This window comes from Urocitellus parryii, chromosome 7, assembly GCF_045843805.1.
Source record: "Urocitellus parryii isolate mUroPar1 chromosome 7, mUroPar1.hap1, whole genome shotgun sequence".
In the NCBI taxonomy this organism is placed as follows: domain Eukaryota; kingdom Metazoa; phylum Chordata; class Mammalia; order Rodentia; family Sciuridae; genus Urocitellus; species Urocitellus parryii.
The window spans coordinates 180,836,529-180,856,189 of NC_135537.1; the positions used below are offsets into that span (position 1 = coordinate 180,836,529).

At 49.1% G+C, this 19,661-nt stretch overlaps 2 protein-coding genes across 4 annotated transcripts in view; both read right to left on the minus strand.

Moving 5' to 3' along the window:
* The window catches only part of Usp36 (ubiquitin specific peptidase 36), a 37,142-nt gene extending 25,052 nt beyond the window's left edge, over positions 1-12,090 (minus strand). For 2 of the 3 annotated variants that reach the window (XM_077800770.1, XM_077800768.1), the window contains exons 1-4: positions 12,025-12,090; positions 9,394-9,539; positions 7,417-7,687; positions 6,661-6,876 (exon numbers count right to left, since the gene is read on the minus strand). In XM_077800770.1, the coding sequence (XP_077656896.1) occupies positions 6,661-6,876; positions 7,417-7,669 (469 nt within the window). In that variant the 5' untranslated portion in view covers positions 7,670-7,687; positions 9,394-9,539; positions 12,025-12,090. Of the gene's footprint in view, positions 1-6,660; positions 6,877-7,416; positions 7,688-9,393; positions 9,540-11,183; positions 11,269-12,024 lie in introns of those variants that run through there. The other variant, XM_077800769.1, reaches the window with a different exon arrangement.
* Positions 12,091-15,797: 3,707 nt separating this feature from the next.
* Positions 15,798-19,661, minus strand: part of Timp2 (TIMP metallopeptidase inhibitor 2) — a 42,714-nt gene continuing 38,850 nt past the window's right edge. Inside the window, exon 5 of the mRNA XM_026408407.2 lies at positions 15,798-18,553. Within this exon, the coding sequence (XP_026264192.1) occupies positions 18,356-18,553 (198 nt within the window). The 3' untranslated portion in view covers positions 15,798-18,355. The remainder of the gene's footprint in view (positions 18,554-19,661) is intronic.

The following is a 19,661-nucleotide window of genomic DNA, read 5'->3' on the forward strand; positions in this document are numbered from 1 at the left end:
AGAACTGGTTTCTCACTAGGCACAGACCAAAGTGGCACATTCTTACCTCTACAATTGAGATGTATTTTAAATACAAAATATGTACAAAGACTATCATACCACCCAGCCCCACTCCATTTTAGGTGTCTTGTAACTAAAACACTAGTGTAAGAGTTGAACTCTCCCAATCCCATCTCTAGGTTCCTTCATCCAGGTGAGCACTACCTGGGACGAGGCCATTCCTGTAGTGTTCACACATGGTGCGTATCCATAAGCAATAACTGCTGTTTGCTTACAAACTCCATCGCTATCAGCAGCCTGGTTTTTACAATACTGCTGTAGACGCAGTGCTAGTCCTGTCACCACTATCTCCCCACGGCATAGCAATCCTGTGAACAGTTGTTTCACATGTCTCCAAGAACATTCACAAACCTAGTTTTCACCGTAGACTTCTGACCTGTCAAACCATATCCATTCATTACATTTTTAAAAAAATGATAGTAATGGTTGGAGGACTCAAAAATTAGGACTCATAAACTAGAATTAGTAACTTAAAACAAAACAGGGACTTTAAAAACTGTTAAAAGCCCTTCTGTTCAAGATCTAACCTTAATGAGGATAGGAAAGGCATACGGAAAAAGTGTGTCCCCTCACCATGTGGGAGCCCACTAATGCCCAGCCTCACACAACACCCCTTAAATAGAGCAAGGTATAACCTAAGGTGCAGTTTCCCCAAACCCTGGCAGTGTCTGAGATTAAGTCGTACAGGGACAAACACTTTTTCGTGCAATTTATAAAACCATAACTCAAAAGTGACTCCCATGACTTCAGGGACACTGCTGCTCAGGGCCTGCCTGTGTCCCTCTGGGGTTGCTCACGTGCTGGTCTCCCATCTCACTGCTGCCCAGGAGGCCCCTGGTGCAGTGCAGCCTCCACCTTCAGGGCTCCTCTAGCAGCACCGGGAGAGAGAGCGCACAGCCCAGTCCACACGGGGCCCTCTCAGGTATGGGTGGGGTGCAGGGAGGAAAGACCATGCCTCTTCTCCATACATCTTACACAGAATGCCGGGACACTGCACGCATTAATACTTCGTGTGGCAGTGGCCTCCACTAGGGCAGCCAGTGCTGCTCACAGGAGGAAGAGTGGGCAGTCCACCCAGAGGCACCGACCACAACTGTTCACTCATAGGCCTGCTACCGATCCATGCCACTTACCTGTGCACGTCACCAGGACTTAGAGACGTGACCTACTTTAACTAAATTCATCATCACAAAGCTGAAAAATGGCTCAAAAAATACTCGTGCAGAGAAACCCAGAATGGAAGACAGCTAGCTGTAGGGAGACAGCAGGAGGAAGACGGCAGCACGACCTCACCGTCTCGCTGCCAGAGCCAGAGAGAAACACAAGGACACCTGCCAAAGCGCACTCAGAAGGCCACCTGGACAACCTCCAAGTCACCAAGGAGACTACTGGAAACAGGGCGGGTCCCAGTGCCAAGCACCAGTTCCACCCTCGAAGAGCACGGCCCCGGCCCTGGCCCTCTGTGGCTGTGTGCACCACAGGGCACCTCCCATTGCTCTCTTTCACAAGAGAACCCACCCCCTGCATTCGGCACACAGCCCCACAACGTTGCCCCAGCTCTGCTCCTGCCTTCTCCATCCCCCTGCCTCTGGTTCCACTCTCGTTTCCTGATTCTGAACTGTTCACCTATCCTCTTGGTCCCTTTCCTTCCTTGAAGTTTCGCCACATACACGTGCACCTCAATGCTCCATTCCCGGTCTGCATGTCAGCGACATGAGGAGGAGTCACAGCACCCGGCTCCCGGGGATTTCTCCTGTGCAGGACCCTCAGAAGCTGCCTGTCAGCTCTGCCTTGCTCTGTGGTTGGGCTTTTGCTTGCTGTCTTTTGCTGCAGATATTTTTATAATGTTTTCTATTTTTCATTTTAAAACTTTCTGAGGTGGGGTCTCACTAGCAGACCTGAGTGATTCCCCTGCCTCAGCCATCAAGGAGCCAGGACTATACCAGCAGACATTTTTACACCCATGCTAGATCCTGGCTGTAGGAGCAGAATTGCCGGGTGATAGACTTTGTGAAAGTTAATGCCATACTGTTTCCCAAAGCAGTCATGCTAGTTCAGGCTGGGAGTATAAAAAGAATCCCCGAGCTTCATCCTGACAATCACACTGAACCTCTGAACTTTTATGACTCACCAAGGTGAGAGAAATGGTACCCTTTGTGATTTTCATGACCTCCTCGAGGACTACCCCGCTGAACATCGTAGCATGTGCTTCTTTGATACCTTGAATTGCCTCTTCTAATTTTATCTATTACTTTATTTTACTTATCTATTTATTCATGTTTTGGTACTGGTGTTAAACACAGGGCACTTGACCTCTAAGCCACATGCCCAGCCCTTTTAATTTCTTATTTTGAAACAGGGTCTTGCTAAATTGATGAGGCTGGCTTTGAACTTGTGATCCTCCTGCCTCAGCCTTCCAAGCTGTTGGGATTACAGGCGTGTGCCACCTCGCCCAGCAATTTTATCTTTTTTTTGGCAGGCAGGGTGGTAGTGGTGGTGGTGGTGGGTTCCCAGGAATTGAACTCAAGGGCACTCGATCACCGAGCCACATTCCCAGCCCTATTTTGTATTTTATTTAGAGACCGGGTCTCAATGAGTTGCTTAGCACCTCACTTTTGCTGAGGCTGCCTCAGCCTTCGGAGCCACTGGGATTACAGGCGTGTGCCACTGCGCCCAGCAATTTTATCTATTTTTTAACAATCTTTTATGTTGATTTTTAGTTCTTTATACATTCTTAACACCAATGCTTTGTTTGTTCATTTCAGGCTTGTAACTGGTCTTTTAATTTTCTTTAACTCACTATGTCTTGGCATCCCCTACAAAGACTTTGTCAATGCCAAGATATATTTGTTTTCTGATAAACAGAAGTCCTTAAAGCTAATACGTCTGAGTTTACCAAATTTTTTTAATGATCCATGCTTTAAGTTTTAAGAAACCCCCTAAGGTCAAAAAACTATTTACCGGGCTGGAGTTGTGGCTCAGCAATAGAGCGCTTGCCTAGCACATGCGAGTCCCTGGGTTCAATCCTCAGCACCACATGTACATAAATAAAATAAAGGTATTGTGTCCAAGCACAACTAAAATATAAATATTAAAAAAGAAAGACTTTAGATAGGAGACTCTCAAAAGATAATATCAGCAGAGTTTAAAAAAAAACTATTTACCTACATTTATTCTAAATGCACTGAGTTTTTCTTTTGATACTACGTTTTTCATTCACTCTTTTCTTTTGCAAATGATCTGATATGAAAACCCTGTGTCAGTGTCTACCTAGGTAAAGCAAAGTGTTTGTTTTGATTCCAGTTATTAAAATGACAGACCCAAGTAGGATTACGTACAGTCAGTCTGCACCTCCACATATCCATGGGTATGTGGCCTGCTTCTGGGCTCTCCGTTCTACTCCACTGGTCAGGACATCCCTCCTACATCTAACACTATGACTGTTTCACCTCCGAGACTATACAGCAAGCCTCTATTTGGTAGAACATATCCCTTCTCATAGTCGTCTTCTTCAGAAGTGCCTCTGAGGTCTGGAAATGTTACTTCAGTGGTACAGCCCTTGCCTAGCATGTGCCAGGTCCTGGGTTTCATTCCCAGCAAAACATACACCACCAGCAAATAAATGGTATTTTGGCCATTTTTGGTCCCTTGCTTTTCTATTAAATTTTAAAACCAACTGGATGAACACTAATCTACAAATCTGGGGGAAAAAAACAACATTTTCATTAGTACTGGGGACTGAACCCTGGGGTGCTTTATCACTAAGCCACATCTTAAGCCCTTTTTACATTTCCAGACGGTCTCCTTAAGATGTTTAGGGCCTTGCTGAATTGAACTTGGGATCCTTCTGACTCAATCTCCCTGTACTACCACACCCGTTGAAATTCTTCATAATGAGAAGTCTCTCCCCTGTTAAGGCAACTTTCTGTCCATTCAGGTAGGCTGTCATTTAATGTCCTTCAGTGAAGCTTTTCCACATGCACCTCACTAAATTTAGGTCTAGCCTTTATTGCTTATGTTGCTATTTTTTTAAGATAGTAAATTGTTTATTTGGTAAGAAAAATTCAGCTAAATTTTATATATTGATTTTATGTCGAGTCACATTGCCAAATTCCCCTTGCTAATTTGTCTACATATTCTTTTGATTTCACATGTTTTCAAATTATTATAGTACTCTCCCTTCCTTTCCTATATGCCACAGCTCTGGCCAGGTGCAACACAATCTTTCTTTCTTTCTTTTCTGGCACTGGGGATTGAACCTAGGGGTGTTCTACCACTGAGTTTAATCCCTAGCCCTATTTTTTATTTTGAGACAGGGTCTCACTAAGTTGTTCAAGGCCTAAGTTGCTGAGGCTGGCCTTGAACTTGCAATCCCCAGCCTCAGCCTCCCAAGTTGCTGGGACTACAGGCCAGTGCCACTACACCCAGCCAGGAGCACCACGGTCCTAAACAGAGGTGGTGAGGGCAGCCACACATGCCTCACCATGATCTGAAGTGTACACTTCCAGGACTTTCTTCTTTAGAATGGTGCTCTGTGCCTTTTGTGTTTTTTAGCACTTGTGCTTTTATCAGGGTAAGGAAATGCCCATGTATTACTACTCTGCTAAGAGTTGTATTTCTTTTAATTAAGAATATTTTCAGCTGACTTTTCTCTTTCACTTCATTAATAAAGCAATTAATTGCATAGGTAGCAAAATTAGCAGTCACTTATACAGCACTTTCTGTGTGTCCAGCCCTGCGCTCAGCATTTCACATAGCCACCTGACAACTCTGTAAGGATGATGCTATTTTGCACCCCAGGACAGGGGGCACAGAGAAGGCAGGCAGACTCCCAGCAGGACTGGGAGGCAGGCCTGCAGGCCAGCTCCAGGCCCTCAGCTACAGTGCTGTGGCCCTGCAACTTTATGAGATTTCCTGGCAGCAAAATGCCTTCATAGTCCCCTGCTCATGTTCTGAAAAACCATTCAGTCTGCTAGTATTTCATCTAGAATTTTAAACCTAGTTCATGAGATTATAAATTTTCTTTCTCATATTATCCTTAATTTTGAAATCCAAGTTATAAGAACCTTCCAGAACAAGGAGGGGAATATTTTCTTTTCTGATTTTCTAGGTGACTTTGTGAAGGATCGGCATGATTTAGTTCACAGAACTTACCTATAAGGGCTGGGATGTAGCTCAGGGGTACAGCATTTGCCTAGCATGCATGTGAGGCCTTGGGTTTGATCCCCAGCACAAAAGAAAAAAAACAAAACAAAAAACCCTTACCCATGATATCATCCTAGTCTGATGCTGAAGTCATTTGCTTCATTTTTAAAAAATGAAGCTTATAACGTTTATTTATTTATTTTTTATGTGGTGCTGAGAATCAAACCCAGTGCCTCACATATACCAGGCAAGCGTCCTACCACTGAGCCACAGTCCCAACCCTTTATTTTATATATAATATTATCTGTTTATGTGTGGTGCTGAGAATGGAACTCAGTGTCTCACATATGGTAGGCAAGTGCTCTACCACTGAGCCACCACCTCAGCCCCTTCACTGTCTTTAATAGTTAAAAAAGACTCCTCGGACTTTTGATCCTTTTTTTAAACTTTTTTTATTTTGGTACTGAAGACTGAACCCAGGGGTGCTTAATCGCTGAGCTCCACTCCTAGACCATTTAACTTTTCCTTACAGACAGGGTCTCACCAAGCTGCTGGTGTTACAGAGGTACCCATCACACCTGGAGTTTTTTTTTTTAAGTATTTTTTTAGATGTTGATGTACCTTTATTTTACTCATTTATTTATATGCAATGCTAAGAACTGAACCCAGTCCCTCACACATGCTAGGCAAGCACTCTACCACTGAGCTACAACCCCAGCCCCAAGCTTGGCTGTTTTTTTTACCATTATTTTATTTGTTTATTTTAATGTGGTGCTGAGGATTGAACCCAGGGCCCCACCTATCACTGAGCTACAACCTCAGCCCCACACCTGGCTTTTGATGTCATATTAACTTCTACTTTGAAACGTTTTTTTTTTTAAATATTTTTTTAGTTGTAGATGGACACAATATCTGTTTATTAATTTATTTTTTATGTGGTGCTAAGGATTGAACCCAGTGCCTCACACGTGAGAGGAAAGCGCTCTACCACTGAGCTACAGCCCCAGCCCGAGACATGTTTTATAGTGTACGTACAACACTGGTATACAGATGTACAAAATAATTGAATATATGTACTTTGGGGCTATCTTTTGCAAACCTTCATTTCTGTTTGTGTAATTACCTTCAGAAGAGTTTGGAGAACACAAACAAACTTGCACATCCTATCCTACAGCAAATCCAATTAAAATGTGGGCTTTTTTAATTTGAGAGGAGGCTCTACGATGTTGTCCAGGCTGGCCTTAAACTCACAGTCCCCTTGCCTTAGCCTCCTGAGCAGCTGGGACTGCAGGTGTGCTCCCCTTCCAGGTGGGTTTTACCAGTTACTACACATCAGCAACTCCACCAGGGTGATCCAGGTGTTATCTTTAACAGTGCCTGAGTGTACGGGTTTCTCTGGTGGAGACTGAGTGGTTCCACTAGCTCAGGCACCCCGCAATGCCAGCCCCCACTCACAGTTCCGTGCATGCTCCTTGGAAAGCAGGTAGTTGGCCAGAGGCGGTGTGTAGGTCAAGCACTGTATGGTGGAGTTCAGGAAGCAGGTGTTGCCCAAGTTGTGTAGCCCTGCGCCAACTCGGAAAACCCGCTCCCACCTCAAAGACAGGCGCTCTATGGGGAAGAGCACTTTCTGTGGGGCTGGGACTCCATCACTACCACATGGGCGCTCACTCCCTAAAGAAAAAAGGAACAAGGGAAGAAAAGGAGACAAATAAGTCTACACAGGCAGACCCCAAAAGAACCCTAGCCATTTTCTTAGCACGTGGTTGGTCAGAACAGCTCACTGGAGGGCACTAGTACTCCCAGGACTGGACACCCCAGGGAGCCAGCTCAGAGTGAGCAGTCACAGTAGGGGCTTCCCAGACTGCTCAGTTCTAGAACTCAGACCCCTGTGGAGATGAAGGATCTGGGCCTTGGCACGGGGCCCAGCTATGGCCACATGCAGTCTACCTCATTTCTCTACCTCCAAGCTTGGCTTTCAATTCTATTAAACCCAGGGCAAGAGATCACTGGAGGTGGCGGGGTGGGGGAAAGGGGGAGTTTGTTATGAAGAACCCCTAAGTACACACCATCTTCCTAGAAACATCTACAACTGATGCCCATGGACCCCACGTGAAGTCCAGCACTCCCTGTGACATTCTAGTGTCCACAGTGGGCCCATCACTCAGCCAACACCGAGAGAGGCCTCCCTGCCTGTGCCCTGCATGTCCATACCCTGTCTCCTGGCCTGAGCCTCATCTCCACTCCTGGGGCGACTGGCACCCTCCGTCTTGGGGTTTAGCAGCAGATATTTGCTCTTCAAGGACTCTAGCTGGTAGGAGAAGCTCTTGCTGGCTGGCTCGAACTCGATCTTCTGTAAAAGGACCTTCTTGGCGGAGGAGGCCAGGAGTTTTCCCAGTTCCCCATCCTCAGCCGAGTCCTTGCGACCGGGTTTCAGGGCTTCCTTCAACTTATCGACTATTGGCATGGTGCATTCCTGTGGGGACTAGAAGGAACACAAATCTACAATCACTATGTCCAAGGAATAAGAGCTTCCGCTTGGTCATCATGGAATCTAGCCATCACAAAAGCTTCCCTGGTCAGCTACCATCCTACAAGGAAGCATGAGACAGGAAGACACAGACCCATGAGAGTCCGTACTTCACTTCTCAAGATACATGTACAGCCAGGCAAGGTGGCAAGCGCCTATAATCCCAGTGGCTGGGGATTACAAATTCAAGGCCAGCCTCACCAACTCGGCAAGCCCTGAGCAACTCGGTGAGACCTTGTCTCAAAGTAAAAAATAAAAGAGCTGGGGATGTGGCTCAATGGTTAAGCACCCCTGGGTTCAATCCCTGGTACCAAAAATTCAAGACAAGTACACAAAGAGCTGAGAATGCCCAGCGATAGCATCTGGGCTGCTAGGCCACCCTGCCTCGAGCCCTCAATCAATATACACCAAGTGTCTACAAGTCAGGCTATTTCCTTCAAAGGGACAACACAGGGCCCCAATGTCTGCTCAAAAGCAGGGAAACACTTATTTGCATACATGCTCTGGTTACTTACACACATATAGCCTGTAATAAAGGAACAGCACACAAGGGGATGGGCACATGTCTGTAGACCTATGCTCTTCAGAAGAAGGCTGTGGACCACGAGTCTCCTGAGCATGGGAAATGAGGCTAGTCCCCAGCAGAAAACACGCCACCAGACTTAAAGGCTTAGTTAGGAATGCAAAACATCTCAAAAACTGGTTACATGTCAAAATGATAATATTTTGTATATATTGGGTTTAAAAAAATGAAAATTAACTTCACCTCCCTTTTTTACTTTTCCAATGTGGCTGCAGTAAAACTTAACTTTACATTTGTGGCTCTCATCATATTTCTATCATTGTATGTACAAATCATCTAAAACTAAGGGAAGAAAAACAAAAAGGAAACAAAGTAATTTTTTTAAAAATGAAGGAGAAGTGAGAAAAGAACAAAGGATCAGACTTGGAATAGCATGTACAAGACACCTAATGTTAGACAAAGTTTCTCCCACCTCTTTCAAATAGCAAGGAAGGAGAAGTAGGCAGGAGGGGACACAGGTTTTAAAGGTAGCCAGTCTGGGTCACTGTCATCTTTAACTACCCATCCAGGGACGAGTACTTTTTACAAGATCTCCTGTTCTTGGATTGTAAAATACAGACAAAAATAGGTGGGAAGCTGGCTGCAGGGACTAGAGAGCGGGCTCATACACTGGGCCTGCCACCGCTGGCAGGTGCAGACTCTTGCAAGGAGGGAAATCCCTCCCTCACCTCAGCCAGCTCCACCCACATCACCCTGCTCCCCGCCCCCGTCCTAGCCAAAGCTTAGACTGAGTCAGAAAAACTTGTCCCTGAAACTGCTCACTCCCTCCAAACAAATGAGGGTTCCCAGGTACTAGGAGTGCCTAGGGAATTAGCTAGTTACACCCCAAAGTCCAACCTAGTGAATCCATGGATCTCTAATTAAGTCTTTCAAATCTCTTACCGTGGGCCCCCTAATTCCATACAAGAAGAGAAATCCAAGGAAGTTATTCTTTAAAAAAGAAAGCACGGCGCTCTGGTGTCCTCACCGGAAACTGTTGAGTGGGGATTATCTGAGACTTCTTGCCAAAGCAACCAATTCAGCTGGGCGCACTCAGCAAACAGGCAAGAAAGAGGCACCCAAACCTTTGCAGTCTCACCTGGGATGCCTGGCAGAGGTGGGCTGCTCCCCCAACAGCGGGGAATCAAGTTCTCTGACTGGGCACTTCAATCCAGGGACTCCCAGAGGATGGCCTGTTCAGTCGCCAATGCGGCCACATGCAGAGTCCAGAAAGGGTGTCAGCACCTGTGGGCAAGCAGTGAGACCATGACCCAGGATGACTCTTCCCTGCTGTCTCTTCAGTCTTTCCATGAATGCTGTGTGGGAATTGCGACCTTTTACCAGGACAAAGTCATCATTAAGGTTAAAGGGATATCTCTGTGGCTAAGCTCAGGATACGTCCAGAGAACTGTGCTAACCAACCACAAATTATTGCAATGTACACACAAGGATGACACTGTTACCTGCTCCACATCTTTACCCTGACACTCTCCACACCTGCCAGTCCACTAAAGTTTAAATCTTATCTCCAAAGAGTAACGGGTAATAATAAAGTTGTCAAACTTTTACTTTGCTAGGTATAGACTTTAACTTCTACCTATAGTTAATTAATATATAATTAAGGTGCTCAGAAATGTTTACAGCAAAAATTCAAACATACAAAGTATACAGGGAACATGGCCCCAGTGCTCAGCTTCAGTAGCTGCCTGACCAATCCTGATTAGCTCCCCCCAGCCCAGGCTGCTGTGCAGCAAATCTCATACCTTCCATCCCATCCTTAAATAAAACCCTATCAACATCCCCCACCCAAAAACCCCATAATGGAATGAACTCAGAATAAGGGACAATCTGCAAAGCGATGACATCCATTCCTCCAAAACCCTCCCCGAAACGTCACTGGGATTTTTTTGGGTCATGATTTCACACCTTACCATGGCCAGATGAGAATCCTGTCCTGGACCAATATGGGTCCACTAGCTCACGTTCAGAAGCTACTTAGCTAGAGGATTAAGCAAACACTCAGGAAATTTAATCAAATTCCATCATGGATAACAAACTACTCTAATGCAGAGTCGAATATTTTCAACAATTTTTCAAGTTGTGGCAGAAAGATCAATATCTCCAACTCCACCTGAAACATTAAGTAATGACCTAAAAGCTGCTCACTCTCTGAGGTGTAGGAACCAAGAAAAATATTCTTGCAATCACCAGCCAGCCTCTGGTGTGCATCCTTCTTAGCACAGACGCTCTCTGCAGTCCAGACTTCTTGCAGTCCAAGAACAGCTTACAGCTTAGACACACATTTATGCTTCTGAGATGACTCAAGTGCAGCCTCCTTGTAACAAAGCCTCTTAAATCATTCTCTCCCTCCCTCTTCCCTTTAAATTCACTTCCAAGATAAACTGCACTCAAGATTCACAAGACCAGCCCAAGACAAGAGGGCTGGGGCCTCCTTGGGGCCCCTTAGAGGGGCCTGCCAGACACCCCATGCATCCTGGGCAATGTCTCCTTGGAGCCTGCTTCTTGGCATCCACTGCAGAAACAGGACTATGTGTGCAGTGGGGTACTCTTCCCTCTCCTGTCTGTCTTAGGATAGTACTCTGGTACTAAGGGCTCTAGGGAGCATGTCATACAACCAACCCATCATAAGCAACTGGCACTTTAAAACCCACATCTCCTGCCAGTTCTCATCACCGCGCTCTTCCATGGTGACCATGAGGAAGGTTACTTCTCCGTATCTCATGTCTCTGCTCCACACACAAAACGCTCTCAACCCACTTTGACCTAGCCCTGGATAAAGTCTGGTCCCTGGATAAAGGATACTTTTGTGGGTAAAGGCTGCCCAACTGGACACAGTCTGTTACTTTCTCCCCTGCCCTTGGCTCCTACCTGGGTCCAGTTGTGCCCTCCATCCCTGCAGGGTCACAGCAAATCCGTGCTTGGACTGCACAATCCAGGACCCAAGACTTTTCTGAAGACACCACCGACCCCTGATGACACAGCTCTCCCCGGGCCGACGCCAATCCCTGCATGACCAGGGCCTCACACCTCTTCACTGAGGCTCGGCCTTGGGCCCTCCCTGAGGTTCTTCTGAAGTCCCTCCGGAACAGTGTATCCCCTGCCCCCGTGCTCCCTGGGTCATCCCAAGACCTCTGTGGATCCTCTTGGCCCTCGGTGGGGTCACCCAGAGACCCTAGCGGGCAGCGCATCCAACAGCGCATCCCCTGTCACTCCCCACGTCACCCTGAGGCCCTCGTGGACCCTCATGGCCCTCCAAGGGTCACCCCGAGCCCCTCGTAGACAGCGAACCTCCTGGTGCTCCCTGGGTCATGCCAGGACCTTGGTGAATCCTCGTGGCCATCGCCGGGGTCACCCCGAGACCCTTGTGGACAGAGCCTCCCCCAGGCCACCTTGAGACACTCGTGGACCCTCATGGCCTTCCGCGAGGTCACCCCGAGCCCCACGCGGACAGCGCATCCGACAGCGCATCCCCCGGCGCGCCTCTCGTCACCCCGAGCCCCTCGTGGCCCTCCGCGGGGTCCTCCCGAGCCCTTCGTGGACACCGCATCTCCCGGCGCACCGCGGACATCCCGGACCCGGGCGGAAGCGCGCCCGCGCCTTCTCCGAGCGCCCCCGAGTGCCCTGCGCCCCGCCACCCCTTCCCGCGCCCCAGGCCCGGCGGAAGCCCCCTCGCGGGACTGCGCCCCGCCCCGCCCGGCCCCAGCCTAACCTGGCCCCCAGCGGCCCGCGGCAGGCCCGCGCAGCGCTGGCGTCTCCTCGGCCCGGGCCGCACGCGCACCATCCGGGCCTCCAGCGCCTCACACACGTGTCACAGGGACGCTTAAAGGAGTCGCACTTTGCGGCCGCTCTTGGCCGGCACCGAGAGGCCCGGGCTGCTTTAAGAGGCGGGGCTATCTTGGGCCCTCTCCCTGGATCCGCCCACCGCCGCTTGACGCGCCGTCAGCGTCGCCTCCCGGTCCGGAGGTCCCGCCAGCCTACGCAGTGACGCAAGCGCGCAGAGCCGAGACGCCCCGCCCCGGGCCGTGGCGCGGGCGGTTTCCGCCGAGCTCTCGCGGCACCTCCACTTCCGGGTCCACTGCGTGCCTGTGGGCCGGCGGGTGCCGCTAGCCCGGGCGCAGAGCGGGGGCTCCCTGGGCCGGCCAGCGGAGGAGGGCGCCGAGCCTCTCACGCGCGGGAGGGGCTCCTGCCTGTCTCCTGGCCGACTCGGGCTTTGTGCCGTTGGAAAGGAAGGCACGCTCGCAGCTCCCCCGCGAGGAGCCCAGTACCGGGGAGCTGGCTCCTGGGGTGAGGGATCAGTTTTGTTTTCAGCTTTTGAAGTCTCTGGATACCTGAGCACGATCCTGCAACTCCAGCGGTCACCTGCACGACTGTACGTGAAGGCCTCGGCCGAGGAGTTACAAACAGGGATCGCCTTTGCAGTATTTCTAAAACTTCCCCAACCCTGGACTTGGTTGGCTTTCCTGTCCCCCTTCTCCGAGGCAGATGGAGAGAGTGGCCCCTGGCCCGACTTCAGGAGCTACCAGAGCAGCACAGGCATAAACTATTTTTTCCAAAAGGTAGAACTTGCGTACATGATCCCTATGTTCCTTGACTGATAAGTGAGAGTGATGAGCCAGGTGAGACCACAAGCGCATCGCCCAGAGCTAATCTCCAGTCCCTCCACACACCTGTAAGCCAGGACTGAAGAGGGAGAGAGGGAATAGATGTGATTGAACAAAATTCGCCGCACGTCTATTACTTGGATGCTAGTGTTCTTTGGAAAAGCCAACAAGCAAAAACAAAACTGCAGTAGTTTGAGATTAAAATTGTGTCCTCTGTGTAGGAATTCTTTCTTTGCCCTGTGTGGTGGGTCACCCTCGTAATCCCAGCAACTCAGGAGGCTGAGGCAGGAGGACTGCAAGTTCTAGGCCAGCTTCAGCAATTTAGTGAGACCCTGTTTAAAAAATTAAAAAAAAAAAAAAAAAGGTCTGGAGAGCCATCTCAGTGGTAAAGCACCCCTGGGTTCAGTCCCCACTACCCAAAGGAACAAACAAACCCCATTCTGCTAAAAGTTTTAATTTGAGATCTTACTCTTTGCTTCTTGACCACTCTCCTGTCCCTGACCAGAGTGGGCTCTATTCAAGGACTCAGAGACAACTCTCCCTCTTCAAGTCCTGATACATTGTATAAAACGGGAGATTCCCTGTGTGTGTTCTGAGCTAGGAAGCCGGCAACTGGTGGGGAAATGGGGAGGCCTGGGTTTTATTCAGGCTAACTGTTGCTTTGCATACTTTTTTTTTTTAACCCAGCCCAGCCTCTTTATTTCTAGGTAGATAGGCAGCGTGACTTCTGCACCCCACCTCAAATCTACCTTCACACCCTTCTCTGATGTTGACCCAAACCCCACTTCTTTTGCAGGCTCCAACATGGATTTGTCTAACGTTTTATTTGGCTATTTTCATTAGAATGCTCCTCTTGATTGTCACAGAATGAAAATCTCCATATCATTTTGTTTCTGAATGTCTTGTTTTCAACAGCCAATTTGTTTCTTGGAGGAGAAAAGTTGCTAAGAGACCAAAATAATTCCCCTATATCAAAGCTCTGCCTCTCACTGTAAAAGACTCAAGGCACAGTGAGGCGAGTGAGGGGTCCTCTCACAGCCGGACCCCAAGGCCACAGGCAGACCACCCATCCAAGAACTTCAGTGTTAAGGCAAAGTCTGTGGTCACAGCAAATCACCTGTGATAAAAACAGACACTTTTTTATTAAAGTTAAGTAAGGTAAAAATGTCCACTGGTAGGGTACTTTAAAGATATTTTTAGGGCATTTAAAGGACTGCAATCTTTCCCATCCTATAATCCTACTAATGGACAGAAATAGGTGCTCTCCTAGGGTGTGCAGTAACCAGACTCAAGACTCTTCCACCAGCCATCCTGGTGGCCCCTGACCCCCACCAGCCCCTTGGCTCTCTAGCCTGGATCTTGTATTTGCAGTTAGGACCTACAGTCTGCTGGCTGGCTGCTCCAGTTGTCCCCCTTACTTTCTTTCACAGGGTGAGCAAGTGTGATGGGGACTAGCAGCAGCTGGGCACCCCAGTGTGTCTCAGATGGATTTAAAATTGTTTACAAAGACCAACAAAACTTGGATTTTTTCTTTTTAAAAACTGGAATCAGGAGCACATGGAATTTGTTATACCATTCTTTGTGGGATTTTGTTTCGTTTTTGTGTATGTTTGAAAATCTCCCTAAGAAGTTTTGCTGTTTTCTTTTAAAGTCATATTTGACCTAAATACATACATAAATGAAATAAGTAGCCATCCTCTGTGTGTTGTTTGCTGAGACCCCTAAGGTGGCTTATAGGTTAAAGAGGCCACAAACTCCAGGCAAAGCCATTTGTGTGACACTGAAAGTCTCTGTGTTACTGTTATGTGCAGCTGAGCCACTTCCCTCAAATATTTTTTTAATATTTTAATTTTTTTAAAAATATTAGTTCTTTGTAGTGCCCCAGGTATTGTTCCACAGGGGAAAACAATCCAAATACCCTGCGTGGGTGATATTAAGTGGATGGTGTTCACATGTCTTATGGAAGAGACGAGGGAACAAACTTTGTTCTGCTGACTGTACTGCTTAGCTGTGTAGAGTGGGAAACAATTTTTCCCACTGCTCCAGAATAACAAATTCTGCATGAGGGCTAGAGGGTTAATTTGTAAAGAAAAGAGAGTTGTTTAGCTCACAGTCAGGGAGGCTGAAATTTGGGGAGCTGCATTAATGTGGCCTCTGGTGAGGGCCCCCTTGGCTGCATCCTGTCATGCTGGAGGGCATCATGGTGGGAACTCAAGCAAGAGGGAGAGGTCAGAGAGCAGGGAGGGGCCAGTATGACCCTACTGCACCCCATGTCTTAATGTCCACACTGAGGACCAGCACACACAGCTTTGCAGGACATGCTCAAACCAAACCTACACCACAGCATGAACTGATTTTAGCCAGTGAGGCTTATCTGGGTCCTGACTCAGAGCAATAGAGCTTCAAAAGGCATTCATGGATAATTGGAGATGTCAAAACACTGACTAGGTTACTTGACGACATTAATAAATACTAAGTAGGTGATTAAGGTGTGATAAAAACATTTTGGACATGTTTAAAAATAGTTCTGGCTGGGCTTGGTGGTGCACACCTGTAACCCCATTGACATAGGAGGCCGAGGCAGGATGATCACAAGTTGGAGGCCAGCCTGGGCAACTTAACCAGACTTTTTCAAAATAAAAAGGGCGGGGGATGTGGCTCAGTGGTAGAGTACCCTTGTGTTCAATCCCAGTATCAAAAAAAAAAAAAAAAAAAGAGCTGTCTTCCCTTCTGCCTGCCCATGTCTTCAAAGCACGCTAGCCTCACAGGTTTCCTCAGACACAGAGGACTCTGTGCCTGCCAGACAGTGCCTGGCCCCCTCCTTGAGCTAGACAGCGGCAGTGCTGAACGTCGGAATCAGACACACAGAGAGAGCCAGCAGTCTCTTTGATAATACTGTTTATTGTCCATTGACGGAGCGGTCACTCAAAAATGATACAAAGCAGCAGAGACATGCGCAGTCTGCAGGTTGACTCTCCACGACTCTTCACGTGCTCCCAGCACAGGGGGGTCTCGGACTTCACATCCCAGCACGAAGAACACTTTGCTCCCCCCACAACAACATAAAAATCCAAACAAAAACAAATGAAATCAACAAAGCTTTAAATTACGGCAGCAAGTCTGATATTCCTTAATACTTATCAAGCAAAGATTTGAACACAACTGCGATGTAAACTTCATTTTAAATATTTTGAGTTGCTTGCGTGATGAAAAGAATAAAGGGAGAGAAAAGCAGTGCTTAGAAGACACCATAAATTAAACAATGCCAAATGAGATCCTTCTTCACCTGTACAAATGTCATGGCTGTCCACTGTGAGGGTGTGGAGCGGCCTGGCCCTCCGCTGCCACTGGGCACTTTGCTCGGCATGGTCAGAAATCCAAATATAAAGGCCATCTTTCCTGACCAACCTACTCAAAGATACTTTGCAATTATCCAAACCAGAGAATAGAAGCAAGGCGGTGGAAAGAGCAAAGATGCTCAGGAAGGTCTGAAGGGACCCTCCACCGTAGGCCAGCTACACGCCACAATGTCCACTCTGGGTCCAATGCTTCCTTGATGCAGAAACCGTTTTTTTAAAAAGTGCAAGTCTAACACCTACCAAGGGTAATTAAAAAAGAAATCATCATGGGGATGGTTACAGCGGATGTCAGAAACAACCCGAAACATTGAAGAAGTCAGCAGAAACAGGAGCAAATCTTACATATGATATCACCATACAGGAAGCAAACAGGGCGGGGTGTTCTATTGACTGCAGGGGTCTGGTGGTGGTGTATACACTGAAATCACACGGACTGGTCCATCGTGACATCTCACCAACTGGACATCACTGTACAGCATGAAAACGCCCCCAAGGCAGGGGCTGATTCCTGGATGCTCTCCCGGTCTGTCCTAGAAAGGGGAGTCGACAAGTTCTGTGCTGACCAGGTCCCGGGTGGGCATGGGGGCTGCAGCCCCTTGGGGGTCAGGAGTCTTACGGTTGTTCTGGGGTCGCTGCAGAATAGAACAGGCTTAGATGGTGGTGACTTTGGAAGCATTTTGCAGAAGGACTCTCACGGGGGCCTGGGGCCAGGGTGGGGGGTGGCTGGCTTCAGCGTCACTCTGTGTGTGTGCATAAGGTCTATGTTTGCATCATGTGTGTCCCCAGAAGAGCGTATCTTTACAGCATGGGTAGAAGGAGAAAGAAGGCCAACTGTATTGTGACTGAGAAAGTTCTGCCTACTTGTACCCCTATTTTATTGGCATCAGAAGACCATTTCTAGGGAACAAGTCGGTTCCCCAGTTCCCTCTGAAGGGTTTTAAGAGGGTAATCTTTGTGACATAAGAAAGCAAGCAGGCCTTGGCATACCTGCCACTTAGGTTCACATATTATCTGAGAATTCATCTTTAGAAAAATGAGATGTCTGTTAAAACAGGCCACAGTGCCCCGAGGGCCTGAACACAAGCTGCCTGGGTGCCCTGGTTGGGACATCTTAATAAGCTTAGCTCACATCACTTGGAGAAATCTGCACGGAATCATGATTATCTGTCTTGGAGGGAGATTTCACTAAGCCTGCCGGGGCACAGCAAGATCGTGTCCTCAGTTTGCACAAACAGGGAGCCGGGTGGCCAGCCATACACTGCCCTGGGCAAAGCAGGTGGGAAGGAGGCCAGAGCAGCCCGAGAAGCTCAGGACAGAACTCTAAGAGCAGCTGGGCGCACCCCAGCCCTGGACCTGCCCCAGCTCAGGGCTTCGCAGGTCTGCAGTGCAGGACTGAAAGGCCTTGCCTAGAGCTGCAGCATGGCTCAGCGAGGGCCTCTCCCTCCAAGTCCCTGAAGGAGGAATTCTGCAAACGCCCAGGATCGAGTCCTCCAAGAACGAGCCACCAGTTCCAGGGCTACTCCTGATCCCGAGGGAGTCACACGTGCTGGGAGATTGCGATGGGCCCAGGGAAGATGGGGGACACTTGCAGGGGGCAGGGACTGCCACCCTAGGCCAGAGGTGGACATGCCCCTCTCAGGATGACAAAGACCTGGTAGGCCTGCTACACAGTCTTGCAATGACCCTCAGGAGTTTCTGCAAAACGCACATTTCCAGGCTCTGCCCTAACCAGGCTGGGGAGACCCCTGCAGGCTGCCTGCCTGGCATCTGTGATGGGGACAAAGAGGCCTGGGCAGGAAGTCTGTGGGTCCCACCCCTGCCTGTGCCCAAAAATCAAAGACCAAGACACACGGTGCCCAGGTGGTGGATGGAGGGAGTGTGGGAGGGACCCTGGCCCATCTCTTCCTCCAGACTCACAAGTGTGTTCAGAGGAAAACGGGGGCGGGGGCAGAACCATACTAACGTGGACCCACTTGGACGACTGTTTTATTCATGCTGTTTCCAGGAAGGGATGTCAGAGCTGGACCAGTCTAAACCCTCGGAGGCTTTTCGCTTGGCCACAGGGCTGTGGTCACCCTGCCTACGGGTCCTCGATGTCGAAAAACTCCTGCTTGGGGGGTGCCGCCCCGCGGTACCACGCACAGGAGCCATCGCTCCTCTTGATGCAGGCAAAGAACTTGGCCTGGTGCCCGTTGATGTTCTTCTCCGTGACCCAGTCCATCCAGAGGCACTCGTCCGGCGAGGAGATGTAGCATGGGATCATGGGGCAGCGGGTGATCTGGAGACACATGCAGGCAGATTTAGTTGGGGACTGAAGAATCAGAGAGGCCAAGGCCACTCAGGGGACATCCAGAGCCCAGCCGTGTGCCACCAAAGGTGTTCAAGGACAACATCTTACTGAGTCCCACACTCTCCATACAGGGGCAGGCGGCCTCCTGGGGAAGGCCAAGACCAGCCTGCCCCCTCCTGCCTTCCTGTCCACCTTCACTTAACAATGAGACAACTACAGCTAGCCTGCCCTCCTAGAGGTACCAGGACAGCAGCGACAGCAACAACAACAGAAAGACCCTGTCTCTAAATAAAATACAAAATAGGGCTGGGGATGTGGCTCAGTGGTCGAGTGCCCCTGGTTCAATTCCCAGTTAAAAAAAAAAAAAAAGAAAAGAAATTTCCTGGAGACAGATCCCTGTCAAATAAGAAGGTCCTTTCCTTACTCTCCAGCGTGAGCTCCGAGATGACAAGCAACTTGCATTTCGCAATGGAACTCTCAGCCACAAGAGGGTCACCACCTTTGTGGCTGTACAGAGATAAAGGAAGAGCTGGCTTTTGATGTCTGCTGGGTGCAGAGCACTGTGCTTGGTGTGCATGTAGCTGACATCATGGGTTTGCAATTCACACCTTGCACCTTGCCCAAGCTAAGGGATGGGCACCAGCAGGAAGGGGACCAGCACAGGCTACTCCTGCAGCCTGGCTCAGCCAGCACCCCCTGGGAACATGGAGAGATGCCCCAGCAATGCTTCCTGTGTTGGGGAAGAGGAAGGGGCAGGGAAGTGCCAGGGCACTGGAGACAGCAGAGTCCCAGCCCGGGAGCCCCAGGGAAGCCCTCCCCCGCCTTGGCTGCCTCTGAGGGCTGGCATGGCTACAGTTCTGCCCAGCACCCCCAGCAGCAGCAGGAGGCAGGCATTCTCAATAGAACCCACGCATACAGGGAGCTCCGTGGGGAACTGCCAGGGATGCTGGGAAACCCGCGGAGCCTGAGGCACTGGCTCACCGGGCTCATGAGGGTCTGCACCCGTATGTGTGTAGGACCAGCCCTTCCCATGCCTGAGGCACTGGCTCACGAGGGTCTGCACGTAGGTCTGTAGGACCGGCCCTTCTCGTGAATT